Raw genomic sequence first — 13,995 nt, 5'->3', positions numbered from 1 at the left:
CTCCAGTATTCTTGCCTGGAAAATACCATGGACAGAGGAGCCTGCACAGCGCAGCACACACGTGAGGGCTAGGCAAGAAAAATCTAGACTTTGCAGGCCACACTCAGTCTCTGCTGCACACACTTCTATAGCTTTTTGCTTGTTTCTTTTGGTTTTCTTTAAAAAGCTTTAAAAATGTGGAACCCATTCCTAGGTTGCAGGCTATTCAAAAGCAAGTTGGCCAAATAGAGTCATAGTTTACTGATCCCTGGTCTAGAGGCTATGCCTCTTGATCTTTGGAGCACTGTCCTTCTAGAGATAATGAGTGTTTAATGTGGTGAAATTATTCTCTAAATTTAGAAAAATTGCACATTGGTATACTGTTATAAATTTGGCTTTTTGGAAAGAAAGCTAGGTCTCTGTTTTATTTTATTGAAAAATCAAAATTTGTTACAAAAGGATTAATTTCCAAGTTGCTAGTTTTTAAGGATACTTAATTCTTAAGTAGTTTTTTGAAGGAGTCTTTTTAGAAGTGCTAATTTTGCTAATATTTTAGAGGGTAATATTTTTAATTCTGTTGTTCACAGGTTTTACTTAGAAGTTAAGCCAAAATACTTGATTTTGGAATTCTGCTTTTTAAGAAATACTTTTTCTATTCTAGAACTGCATATGTGCTAGCTGATGTCATGGATGATCAGTTGAAATCTATGTGGTTCACTCCATTTCAGGCTGAGGAGATTGATACAGATCTGGATTTGGTATAATTTTATTACTAAATATTTAGGGGAAAATTGTTGGTTTTTTTTTGTTTCTTTGCATGTTGTTAGCACTAAAATAGATGACATTTTATGGCTGTCAAAAGTCTGTCTCAGGATTATACTGCACTATTTTTATGTCAGATGCCCACTTAATGGTGTCCAGGACTATTTTTTTTTATGCTGCTGATTTTGCCTCTTTCTAATTAATGGTCTGTATATTTGAGAATGAGGGGAAAATCATGTTTTTGCATAAGTACTCTGAAGCTCTTTGGTTTCTTATATTTGTAGGATAGAGAATAGTATCTGACAAAATTATAATGGATTTCTGTATTGGGGTTTAAGGAGAATAGGTTGTGGTATCTGCTCTTAATTTGGGGAAATGTAAAAAGACATTTGCTAAAGGAATATAGTGCGAACAGGAATTGACATTCATTAACTTAATACTGTATAGATAAAAGTATAAATAAAGATTTTAAAGGAGTCTGTTTTATGCTTCTCATAGATGTATTAGGGAGGATGATGGCAGCCACAACTTTGGTCTTTTAGGTTTAATTAATGTGGATAAAACCTAAGTTAAACATAATTTTCATTCTCTGAAAGTTGACTTCGGTTGGAACCTCATTAAATTCATTAAACTTGGGGATCTGTGGTACAGAATTCTTTTATAACATAGTGATGTACAAGGCTTGTGGAGTGTGTTATTTCAGATTCTTTTGGAAAGTTCTGGAGATACTCCATTGTTAATTTATATAGAGAAACCCTGAGTTCTTTGTCAGGCAGCAAAGATCTCAGACTAATAGTCCTCCTTTGAGTAAGAATGCTAACTTCCCACCCCCAACCCCTGAAATAAAAGCAGCTGAATTCCTAAGACTTTTTTTTTTTAAACTACCAATGATGTTGCTTTTTGAAAAGATGAAGGAAAGAGGCTGACCTGTAATTTCTTATGAGAATCAAATATAGTTTATAGGAAATTGGAATTGCTATATTCAAATGTTACATTAATAGTTACATTTAAAGTATAATGCTGCATGAATATGCTGCATTTAAGGTCTGTTTTTCATTTTGTTTCGTTTTTATGACTGCAGGTAAAGGTTGACTTAATTGAGCTCTCTGAAAAATGTTGTAGTGACTTTGACTTACACTCAGAATTAGAGCGCTCGTTTCTGTCAGAGCCGTCATCTCCTGGAAGAACCAAGACAACTAAAGGATTCAAACTTGGGAAGCACAAGCACGAGACCTTTATAACCTCAAGGTAAAACATACTTTGCTGAAGATCTTGATTGGAATCAAGTAAGGTTATTTATTTTAGTGTAATTTAAAACACGTGACTATTAAAGGGAAAAGGACACTGATGTAATATTTGAGTCATAAATATCATCCTGAATTTTTTTAAAAGATAATAATTTGGCCAGGACATACCTGATCCATTTGTTATATTATTAGACTTTATGAGAGTTTAGAAGATTTGAAAAAGAGTGAACTGGGTTATTTCTTAAAAGTTGTAGTCATATCAGTAAAATGTTGAGTACCATTCTTCACTTGTTTTCTTGTTTCCCTGGAAGGTAGCAGGGATATTTGCAAATTTAACACGATTAGGATAAGAAATAATTGATAGTGCAGTTTTCAGTATTGCAAAGATTGACTTATGTTTTCGCTGGAAATGTGTAAAAGAGAGGTGTTCATGGAATGCTTTTGTTTTAATAGTGGAAAATCTGAATACATTGAACCTGCCAAGCGAGCTCATGTTGTGCCACCACCAAGAGGAAGGGGCAGGGGAGGCTTTGGACAGGGTATACGACCCCATGATATTTTTCGTCAGAGGAAACAGAACACAAGCAGACCACCGTCTATGCATGTGGATGACTTTGTTGCAGCTGAAAGTAAAGAAGTGGTCCCTCAAGATGGGATACCACCACCAAAACGGCCACTCAAAGTGTCACAGAAGATCTCTTCTCGTGGTGGATTTTCAGGCAATCGGGGAGGACGGGGTGCTTTTCACAGTCAGAATAGGTTTTTCACACCACCTGCTTCAAAAGGTAACTACTTTTTTTTTTAACTTTGAATTTTTATTTTGTACTGGAGTGTAGCCATTTAACCATGTTTTGGTAGTTTCAGGTGAATAGCAAAGGGACTCAGCCACATATATACATATGTCCATCCTCCCCCAAACCCCTCTCCCATCCAGGCGGGCACAGAATGTGGAGCAGAGTTCCATGTGCTGTATAGTAAGTCTTTGTTGGTTATCCATTTTCAATACAGCAGTGTGTCCATGACCTTCCCAGAGTCCCTAACTGTCCCTCCCCCGCAACCTTAAGTTGTTTTTCTGAGTCTGAGTCTCCTGTTTTGTGAGTGAGTTCATTTGTATCATTTCTTGTTAGATTCCCCATATAAGGGGATATAATATTTCTTCTCCTCTGTCTGACTCACTTCACTCAGTATGACACTCTAATTCCATCCATGTTGCTGCAGGTGGCATTATCTTACTCCTTTTAATGGCAGTAATATTCCATTGTGTGTATATGTGTGTATATGTATGTGTGTGTGTATATATATGTATACACACACACACCATGTATATATGTATGTATGTATGTGTATGTGTATGGGCTTCCCAGGTGGCGCTAGTGGTAAAGACCTGCCTGCCAATGCAGAAGATACAGGAGACACAGATTCAATCCCTGGGTCAGAAAGGTCTCTTGGAGTAAGAAACGGCAACCCACTCCAGTATTCTTGCCTGGAAAATTCCATGGACAGAGAAGCCTGGAGGGCTGTAGTCCATAGGGTTGCAGAGAATCGGACGCGACTTAGCACGCACACACACACGTATACACATACGTACCGCATCTTTATCCAGTCCTCTGTTGATGGACAATTAGGTTGCTTCCATGTCTTAACTCTTGTAAACAGTGCTGCAGTGAACATTGGGGTGCACGTGTCCTTTCAGATCATGTTTTTCTCCAGATATATGCCCAGGAATGGCATTGCAGAGTCATATGGTAGCTCTTTTTCAATTTTTTAAGGAACCTCCATGCTGTTCTCCATAGTGGCTGTACCAGTTTACATTCCCGCCAGCTGTGTAGGGGGTTCCCTTCTCTCCACACCCTCTCCAGCATTTGTTGTTTGTGGATTTTTTGATGACAGCCATTCTGACTGGTATGAGGTGATACCTCACTGTAGTTTTGATTTCCATTTCTCTAATAACTAGTGATGCTGAACATCTTTCTCCATGCCTGTCAGACATCTGTATGTCCACTTTGGAGAAATGTCTCTCCAGGTCATCTGCCCATTTTTCTGAGTGGATTGTTTGTTTTGAGGCTCTTAAGTGTCATAAGCTGTTTGTAAATTTTGGAGACTAAGCTAAAGGTAACTATTTAATATATGTTTTCTAATGAGTTCTACCAGTATTAGACTGTTGAATAGAAGTGATTCAAATAAAGTATTTTTTTGTTGCTATAATTAAGCTAGATCTAGACCAATGGTACCATTTGCAAAGTACTTTATTGGATGGGAAAAAATCTTTTTTTAAAAATTAATTTATTTTTTAATTAAAGGATAATTACTTTACAGAATTTTGTTGTTTTCTGTGAAAAAATCTTCTTTTAAGTTAACTTTTGATTAACTACATAATTACTGTTGAGCTTAAAAAAAGTCTTGCCTAACTTTTTTCCTATTTGCATTGAAAATTGTGTGTATCCTTTCTGAATAATATCCATACATTATTTTCACAGTTGTCCTTACCAACAGTTCCCTTAAGATTGTTCTGTGTAGTTCATCATCGATTCTTTTATCTGCGTGCTTCCTAATGTTATATTTAATCTATTTTCAATGTTTCAAGATTTTAGAACCTGAATTTCTACAGTATAAACTTACAGAAATTATATTCTACTAGTGGATGATGACAGGTTTTCATGCTTTTGAGTTGAGAGGATGAGAGCCAAAGATAATAGATATTTACAGTAATAGTGAACACATAGCTGTGTTAGGAACTATTTTAAACACTTGACATATAACACTCTCATCAGCCTCATGAGGTAGATTCTTTTAGTACCCTCAGTTAACAGAAGGGAAAACTTGTCAGTTAGCTGACCAGGACACATAAAATACAACAGGCAGAACGAGTATTTGAACCCTGGCGGTCTGGTTCCAGAGCCTCTGCTTCTGACTGTATGTAATGCTGCCACTCTCACCTGTATTTCATGTGCAGAATTCCATATCTGCTCTTCCATTGCTTTTGAAAATTTAAGAAAAACATGTCATATCTTCCTTAACCCAGTTGGAGAGTTGCGGTACAAGTACATTTTGATTGTGTTGTCTATGTTTAGGAAACTACAGTCGTCGGGAGGGAACAAGAGGCTCCAGTTGGAGTGCTCAGAATACTCCTCGAGGAACTTACAATGAAAGTCGTGGAGGCCAGAGCAATTTTAACAGGGGTCCTCTTCCACCATTACGACCACTTAGTTCCACAGGTACACGCTCTTCCTTCTTGCTGTCGCTGAGGAGGAGGGAGGCGAATCATCCTTTCCAGATTGTTGAATGTCATATATTCTCATTCTGGGAGAGAATATTTTAGAATGTAGGCATATAATTCTGAAGTCTGTGTAATTTTATGTCTGTGAGTGAGTGCCCAGTGTACATATTCTGTATAAATTCTCAAAATTTTAGATTCTGAACTGTGTGTATAATCTGAGTGGTTTCATGTTGACTAAACTGAGATATCTTCATGGAGTATACAGTTTGATTCTTCAACAACGCAGGTTTGAACTGCAAGGGTTGTCCATTTTTATAGGCAGATTTTTTTTTAACAGTAAATATGGTTCATGGTTTGAAATAAGGATGCAGAGGAACCTCTGGATATGAGGGCTAATGTAAATTATATTGGATTAACCCTCGAGTTGTTCAAGGGTCAATTATTTTCTTTTCTGTTACAGGATGATCTTATGTATGTAATATATAACCTTTTGTTCCCCTCTAAAACATTCCTATATCAAGTCTGAAATTCTCTGGTCAGATATAGCTTTTGGTTTCAAATGCACTTTTTTTTTTTGGACCACACCATAAGGCATGGGAGATCTTAATTTCCCCTATCTGTGCCCTTGCAGTGGAAGCGCAGATTGTTAACCACTGGACTGCCAGGGAAGTCCCAAATACACATTTTTAAAATAATAGCTTTATTTGAGATGTAATTCTTGGTTTAGACAATTTAACGATTTAAAGTGGTCTTCAACACAGTCACAGAACTTGCACTTGAATATTAAAAGGAGCAAGCAGTAGTCTTGGTTTGAGTGTGGTATCCCAACTTTGTATTTATATAATGGGAAAGGGAAAGATGTTGCAACTGAAAATCATATTCTTTCTTTTACAGGCTACCGCCCAAGCCCTCGTGACCGTGCTTCCAGAGGTCGTGGGGGGCTTGGGCCTTCCTGGGCAAGTGCAAATAGCGGCAGTGGAGGCTCGAGAGGAAAGTTTGTTAGTGGAGGCAGCGGTAGAGGTCGCCACGTACGGTCCTTTACACGATAAATATTCTTGGGAACATCCTAAGTGCATATGAACATTTCACGAGGACAGTAAAAACAAGACATTGGAGGACCAATTTAGGCTTAGCAGTTACCTGGATACATCTGAGAGAATATTTTTATCTGAAGAAAGCAAATTTTGTTTGATACCTAACACAAGATTTCAATAAAAATGGAAACTTTGTATGTATGTTTGTATATATTTTGTTCTCTTCTTAAATGGCTGTTTAGGAAATTTCCTAGGTTAAAAATGAACAGTGAAATGACGGTTTTGTTTTAGTGTGTATCTCGCCTATACCACAGACGTCCTCGATACTTTCTTAGCTTACGGTACCCTTTACTGTTTCAGTTGTATTACAGTATACCTCGGCCAAAAGAAGTGTCTAATAATTCCATTTATTAGGCTATTAGGTCCAAACAATAAGAATTTATGTCCTGACCACAAGTAATTGTGGTTGCTACACAATTTCTCAAACCTTAGAATCAGCTTAAACACTGCCAATATTCTGTTCCACTGTGCTTTTTGTATAGTACTTACCTCAACTGCGGAAAGTCCAGTTTTGCAAAGACATACTGTCATGGAAAGGATGCGGTCTAATGTTGAAGACGTAAACTACCTCGAGCTAGCATTTTGTGTCGTGTGCAACAGCTGTGTTCTACGCAGAAATTTAAAATGTCCTGTGGCACACCTATTAATTTCCTAGGGTAACCGAGTGCACAGTTTTGGAAACCTTTTGGCTGTACAAAAAGAAACATGACATTCTCCTTTATGCTAGGTAGAAATGCGTATGTGCTTTGTGTTTTAGCTTTATACCTACTTATACTATTTTATTATGCAGTTTTTTAGAACCTAAAATAAGGCACATCCTAATACTGTTATTTCGGGAATCAGACATCTAATAAAATCTGTACTTTATATATACAGAAATAAAATTTACACTTTGAGAAAATAGTCATATTTTTCCCAAGAGATAACATACTGAGTTTATATAATCTGGCATAAAATATAGAGTTCTCATAAACAATGAAGGAGTGTATGAGTCTCATTCCATCCCTTTATCACACTGTTTCGTCAAAACTGTTTGTGAGTGAATAGAAAATTTGCTTGCTAGGAAAACCCTGGAGTAAAGCTCAATTCTAAAGATATTTAAATGAAAGATAATGGAAATCTTTTCATAACTAGTGGCCTCAAAAACCCAAGATAACCTAAACCCCTTTTAATCCTGAAACTAATAAACTCATCTTCTCTAAATACACATTTTTCACATTGGATAGAAATTGAAGTTTGTCCCTAATGTCTGACACAAATATATGTAAAAATAATTGTTTAAATAGTTGTATTTCTTGGACTCCCTGGTGGTCCAGTGGTTAAGAATCCGCTGGCCAATGTAAGGGACATGAGTTAAGTCCTTGCCCCAGGGCAACTAAGCTCATATTCCACAACCACTGAAACCCTTATGCTCTCGAGCCCATGCTCTGCAACAGAGAGGCCAACACAGTGAGAAGCCTGCGCTCTGCAGAGAGAGGAGCCCTCGCTGGCCACAACTAGAGAAAGCCTGTGTGCATCAGTGAACTCCCAGTGCAGCCAAAAAAAAAAAAGTGAGCCAGATAGGTGCTGGGCGATGGTTCTTGTCGTATACATTTAGATTTGTGTGTAGGACCTCATAGCTTCAAAAATGAACGTCAGATTTATGTGTACTTTGGTAGAATAGTTTTATATGTTATTTGTATAACCTTTTTACATAGATTTTAGAAGAAGTTTTAGTGTTTAGAAATTAATGAAAAACTTGAAATACCTTTGAGGATAAGATACTCTATTAGTAACACAAGGAGTTGACAGAATGATTTATACTTGTTTTGTAAGAAGAAGAAAAAAATGCTCCGAAATATTGCTATGCTTTATTTAGAAGCGGTGTTGCTGGTAGTAATCAGGGTGTGTGAAGCAGCACTAGGTCCAGTTTAGTTTTATTGTTTAGTGTAAAAAAATGGCAAAAACATCGAGATTGAGAACGTAGGAACAAGAGTATGTTTTCTAAGTGTCTGCTGTGTTCCATGTTCCCTAGTACAGTCTAGGGAATATAAGGACGAATAAAATGCAGTTTCTAACCCCCAAAAGTTCATAATCTAGTAGAAAATCACTTAAGCAAGTTTGTGTGTGTGTAGTTTTTTGTCGTCTTCTAAAAAGTAAGTAGGTGAGTGTATGAACATGGAACAACTTGGAATTCTTGAATAATCCAGCTAATACATTTCAAACTGATTTTATTATTGAGTTTTTGAAGTAAGTATATGTTTAAAATAGCCAAAGGAACAAAAGAAAAGACTTGATATTAACAGTTATACTTGTTAGACCATACATAACATCTTTGGAATTGTTTGTATAAAGACTAGTTAGGATGGAAAAGTTAGATGCATGTGATCTTTATTTTTAAATTAAAAGGACAGATTGGGAAGTAATAAACAAGACCTTACAAACATCCTGTAAATTCATGAGCTAGAGAAAAGGATGCAAACTCTTTAAGTATTAGCAGTGGCCTTGAAAGTAACAGAAATGAGAGAAGAGGACCAGGTGAAGAAGAGAGAACTGGGGAAGCGTTGGCAGATGACACTTTGGCCTTGGCACGAGGGAGAAAGCCAGGAGACTTAGTTGGAGGTGGTGGCCCTGGAGAGGGCCTGCTGCGTTAAACTACTCTTCAGCTTCACCTGGTTGCTACCTTGGAAAACTGACAGATCCAAAGATGATGCATCTTCTAAAGAAATTTCTTTAATGTTTTGTTTTAAAATTAAAAAAATACTAATTGTGTTTTAAAAAAACACAAAATTTGCCATCTTAACCACATTTTAGTGTAGAGTTAAGTGTGTGTGCTCAGTCATGTCTGACTCTTTGCAACCCTATAGACTGTAGCCTGCCAGGCTCCTCTGTCCATGGAATTTTCCAGGCAAGAATACTGGAGTGGGTTGCCATTTCCTTCTCCAGAGGATCTTCCCGACCCAGGGATGGAACCTGCATCTCTTGTGCTGCATTGGCAGGCGGATTCTTTACCACTAGCGCCACCGGGGAAGCCCAGGACCTTTTTTTCATTTTGCTCATGTGAAATCCATTAAACAACAGCTTCCGAATCCCTTCTTCCTCCAGCCCCTGGCACCCACCATTTTTCTCTTTTGTCTCTGAATTTAACTGTGTAACTCGTAAGTGGCATTTGTCTTTTTTATTTAGCATGATGTCCACAATGTTCATCCATTGTGTAATACATGTCAAAATTTCCTTCTGTATAAGGCTGAACAATATTCCATTGTATGTATATGCCACATTTTGTTTATTCATCTGTCAATAAGACATTAGAGTTGCTTCCACTTGGCTATTATGAATAATGCTGCTGCTATGAATGTGGGTATACAAATACCTGCTCAAGATCTTACTTTGAATTCTTGAGTGTATACACAGAAGCAGGACTGCTGGGTCATATAGTAGTTCTTTTTATAAGTTTTTTAGGGCTTTCCATACTGTTTTCCATAGTGCCTGTACCATTTTGCATTTCTACCAACACGAAGATTGTAATTTGTCCACGTTACTCACCAAGACTTTAAATTCAAAAGACCCATTCATTATCTAGTTTTGCCAACATGGGGACACCCTCCTTGACAAATGCATGAAATCCTTCCATTCATTGTAACACTTTGTGCTGAAAACATGTGTTCCCAAGTTTCAGTTGTGAGACCCCTGTTCTCAGCCCTAATTCCTGAACCTCATCCACATTCCCCTTTGGCTGGGGGCGGATAATCCAATTACAGCTCAGGACTAGGGTGGGCATGCCCACAAAATGGTGCAGCTCCTGGGACCTCTGGGCTGGAAGACTTCAGGACAAGGACCCTAGATGGACACTGCTGCCTTGGGATGACTTCTTGCCTTCTCACTGCACCCCCCTCCCGCACCCCATGCCGGTCCTCTTCGCTGGACTTTCCGTCACCCTCGGGTTCCTTGGAGCCTCCAGACTCCACGAGGTCTCTGCTCACACTTATGTAACACACTCACCCACCGTCTTCGCGCTGCTGATTCATGCACACAACTACTGCTTTTCAACACACCAACGTGTCACACAACATCATAAGCCTAAAGATCTTGATTTGAGGACAGTCCCAAGGCCACGATTTGCCAGGCTCTGCGCTGCCCTTGCGGAGAAGGCAATGGCACTCCACTCCAGAACTCTTGCCTGGAAAATCCCATGGATGGAGGAGCCTGGAAGGCTGCAGTCCATGGGGTCGCTGAGGGTCGAACATGACTGAGCGACTTCACTTTCACTTTTCACTTTCATGCATTGGAGAAGGAAATGGCAACCCACTCCAGTGTTCTTGCCTGGAGAATCCCAGGGATGGGGAAGCCTGGTGGGCGGCCGTCTATGGGGTCACACAGAGTCGGATACGACTGAAGCGACTTAGCAATAGCGCTGCCCTTCCTTGCGGAGAAGGCAATGGCACCCCACTCCAGTACTCTTGCCTGGAAAATCCCATGGACGGAGGACCCTGGTGGGCTCCAATGGGGTCGCGAAGAGTCGGACATGACTGAGCGACTTCACTTTCATTTTTCACTTTCATTTTTCACTTTCATGCATTGGAGGAAATGGCAACCCACTCCAGTGTTCTTGCCTGGAGAATCTCAGGGACGGGGAGCCTGGTGGGCTGCCGTCTATGGGGCCGCACAGAGTCGGACACGACGGAAGCGACTTAGCAGCAGCAGCAGCAGCAGCGCAGCCCTTGAGACTGGCGGAGCTTGGCCGCTGTGCTGAGTCGGGCAGGCGCCCTGCCTTCAGTCGGGTGCGCTTGGCTGGAGGACGGTGCGCCTGGCTCCCCAGCAGGACGCCCATCTCGGCTTGGAGACTCATGATAGCAGCGGGGTTCGGGAATGTTCTCTCTTGACACCAGTCCTGAGGAGCCACACCTGCAGGTCTCCCCCACTGACCAGCCGTCTAGTACAGAGCCGGGCGCACGGATCTTGGTCTGGAGCGTGATGGCCGCTCCTTCTCGCCTACGTTGACAGGCTAAGTCACTGTCCTTCGCATGGGAACCACCGCAGCCTCGCTGTATTCTCGAGGCTTCCAGTCCGGGAAACTGTGGAGAGCTCCGGCGGCCGGAGGTGGACTCTAGGGCAGGCGGTACAGGCCTGTGGCCAGAGAGCAAGACTTTCTTTTCATTTAATAATAACTTTCTTTTCGTTTAATAATATCTATCTTAATGGATGTGCTGGTGACTCTTAAAGAGAAAGCCAAAAATCTAGATTATTGATGTGTGATCAGTTTTCAAGTATGGCAATTCAAATTAAATAATTTAAAACATTATTTGAGCCTAACTAATGTCATGGGAAATGGATGGGGAAACAGTGTCAGACTTTATTTTTTTGGGCTCCAAAATCACTGCAGATGGTGACCGCAGCCATGAAATTAAAAGACACTTACTCCTTGGAAGGAAAGTTATGACCAACCTAGATAGCATATACAAAAGCAGAGACATTACTTTGCTAACAAAGGTCTGTCTAGTCAAGGCTATGGTTTTTCCAGTGGTCATGTATGGATGTGAAAGTTGGACTGTGAAGAAAGCTGAGCGCTGAAGAATTGATGCTTTTGAACTGTGGTGTTGGAGAAGACTCTTGAGAGTCCCTTGGACTGCAAGGAGATCCAACCAGTCCATCCTAAAGGAGATCAGTCCTGGGTGTTCTTGGGAAGGACTGATGCTAAAGCTGGAACTCCAATACTTTGGCCACCTCATGTGAAGAGTTGACTCATTGCAAAGACTCTGATGCTGGGAGGGATTGGGGGCAGGAGGAGAAGGGGATGACAAAGGATGAGATGGCTGGATGGCATCACCGACTCAATGGACATGAGTTTGGGTAAACTCCTGGAGTTGGTGATGGACAGGGAGGCCTGGCGTGCTGCAATTCATGGGGTCACAAAGAGTCGGACACAACTGAGCAACCGAACTGAACTGAACTGAATGTGCAGGACAGGATGCTGTGAAGAAGTACTTTGGAGTTAAATTTCTCTGCTCTGCCTACCTCACTGGATTTTGGAAGTTAAGGTACACATCTGACTTTTTAAAAAAGTCAGGACTTGGTGCTTTCACTGCTGTAGCCCAGGTTCAATCTTTGGTCAGGGAATGAAGGTCCTGCACATGGCATAGCAAAAAATAAAGAGAAACAAACAAACAAACAAAAAAACCAAGAATATATAATAAATACACTAGCCAGAATAGGGTCATTACAAAATAACACTTTGAGGATACCTCAGTTCAGTTCAGTTCAGTCTCTCAGAAGTGTCTGACTCTGCTAGACTAATTTAGGGTCCTCTGGATTCATTGTTTACTTTAAATAAGAAATCAGAAGGAATTCATTTGTAAGCCAAAGTCATCTATAGCAAATATCATCCCAAAACTGCTCCATAAGTGTGTGGAATTTTAAAAAGCTGCTTCTCTCCCAAACTCATTTTAATGAAAAGACATAAAAAATTGGAAATGTAAAAGGGTAGGCACTAGTCCTGACTTTCCTGTTCATTAACTTGCTATGTGATATGAACAAATTATCAGTGGGGCCTCTATTTTGTTCCATACTCTTAAGTATAAAATGGGATTCATGTGATAAACCATAATGGAAAAGAATATGAAAAAGAATGTATATTTGTCATATAGGTGAGTCACTTTTATGTACACCAGTAATTAACAGAACATTGTAATTCAACCATACTTCAGTAAAAAAATAAAAAAGTAAAGTACGATTCAGAATGTGTATACTGGAGAGGATGAATCAGAAGAGATGTTATTATAGATATTTATTGTACAACTGAAGTACAAAGTAGCAGTCCAAAAGTGAGGAAATGTAGTGACTAAGAGACAAGTAGAATAAACACAACTGAAAAAGGAAGGGTATGCCATGAAAAGGTGGTATTCAAATTATTTTCCCCCCTCTCCATTCCCCCTCGTAGAAGTGTTCAGCTGTGATGCTGGTGTTGGCTCATCAATTAGCCAATATTATCAAAACTCTAAAGTTATTTAAAAATTAGAAGTTATTTTTTGCTTTTACTTTTTTTTTATTCCTTTTACTTTCAGTAGTTCTAAGTTAACTGAACCTGAGGACACAGTATAATGTCCTTATAAAAAGTATTTGTGATAACATTTTAATATTTAATTAATGATTAAAGAAGGAAAGGAACTAAAATTTACCACCTTTCTGCTCCAAAGATATCTGTATCCATAGAATTGCCTGGATGAAGAGTTTTAATTTATTTTTCTTTTTGGGGGGCCACACCTCACAGCTTGTGGTATCTTAGTTCCTTGACCAGGGATTGAACCCTGGCCATGGCAGTGAAAACACTGAGTCCTAGCCACTGGATTGCTAGGGAATTCTCCAGGATGACTTTTTTCAAAAACTGTTTTCATTATCTTGTCCACATTCAGAGTCATGGCTTCATTGTTTACTTGTTCGTTAAATTTTTTGTTCTTGGGGTCATGGCTTTAGATAGCACCATTACATGCTGATTCCTCTAAATTTCCACCCTAGACCTCTCCTATGTTGCCCCAGATTTGCACCTTGACATCTCCACCAGTGTCTAGTAAGCACTTCAAATCTGGACTATCCAAACTGAACTCACATTCCCTTCATGGTAACTACTCCTCTGCTAATTTCATTTTCTCAATAAATGGCGACTCCATCTTCCTGTTTCTTAAGCCTAAAACCTTAGTCATTTTTATTTACTCCTTTTCTC

General features: G+C 39.5%; 1 protein-coding gene across 6 annotated transcripts in view; it reads left to right on the top strand.

Moving 5' to 3' along the window:
- VIRMA (vir like m6A methyltransferase associated) overlaps positions 1 to 6,440 on the top strand; it is a 63,408-nt gene extending 56,968 nt beyond the window's left edge. For all 6 annotated transcript variants that reach the window (XM_086335927.1, XM_086335925.1, XM_086335921.1 and 3 more), the window contains 5 exons: positions 641 to 737; positions 1,823 to 1,989; positions 2,442 to 2,773; positions 5,060 to 5,203; positions 6,100 to 6,440. In XM_086335927.1, coding sequence (XP_086192053.1) covers positions 641 to 737; positions 1,823 to 1,989; positions 2,442 to 2,773; positions 5,060 to 5,203; positions 6,100 to 6,254 — 895 coding nt within the window. In that variant the 3' untranslated portion in view covers positions 6,255 to 6,440. The remainder of the gene's footprint in view (positions 1 to 640; positions 738 to 1,822; positions 1,990 to 2,441; positions 2,774 to 5,059; positions 5,204 to 6,099) is intronic.
- Positions 6,441 to 13,995: the final 7,555 nt, after the last annotated feature.

Source organism: Bos grunniens, chromosome 14 (assembly GCF_055505025.1).
Source record: "Bos grunniens cultivar Pamir isolate PY7600 chromosome 14, Bosgru_T2T1.0, whole genome shotgun sequence".
NCBI classification, from domain to species: domain Eukaryota; kingdom Metazoa; phylum Chordata; class Mammalia; order Artiodactyla; family Bovidae; genus Bos; species Bos grunniens.
The sequence above is the reverse complement of the archived record's forward strand: the minus strand, read 5'-3'. Positions and strand labels throughout refer to the sequence as shown.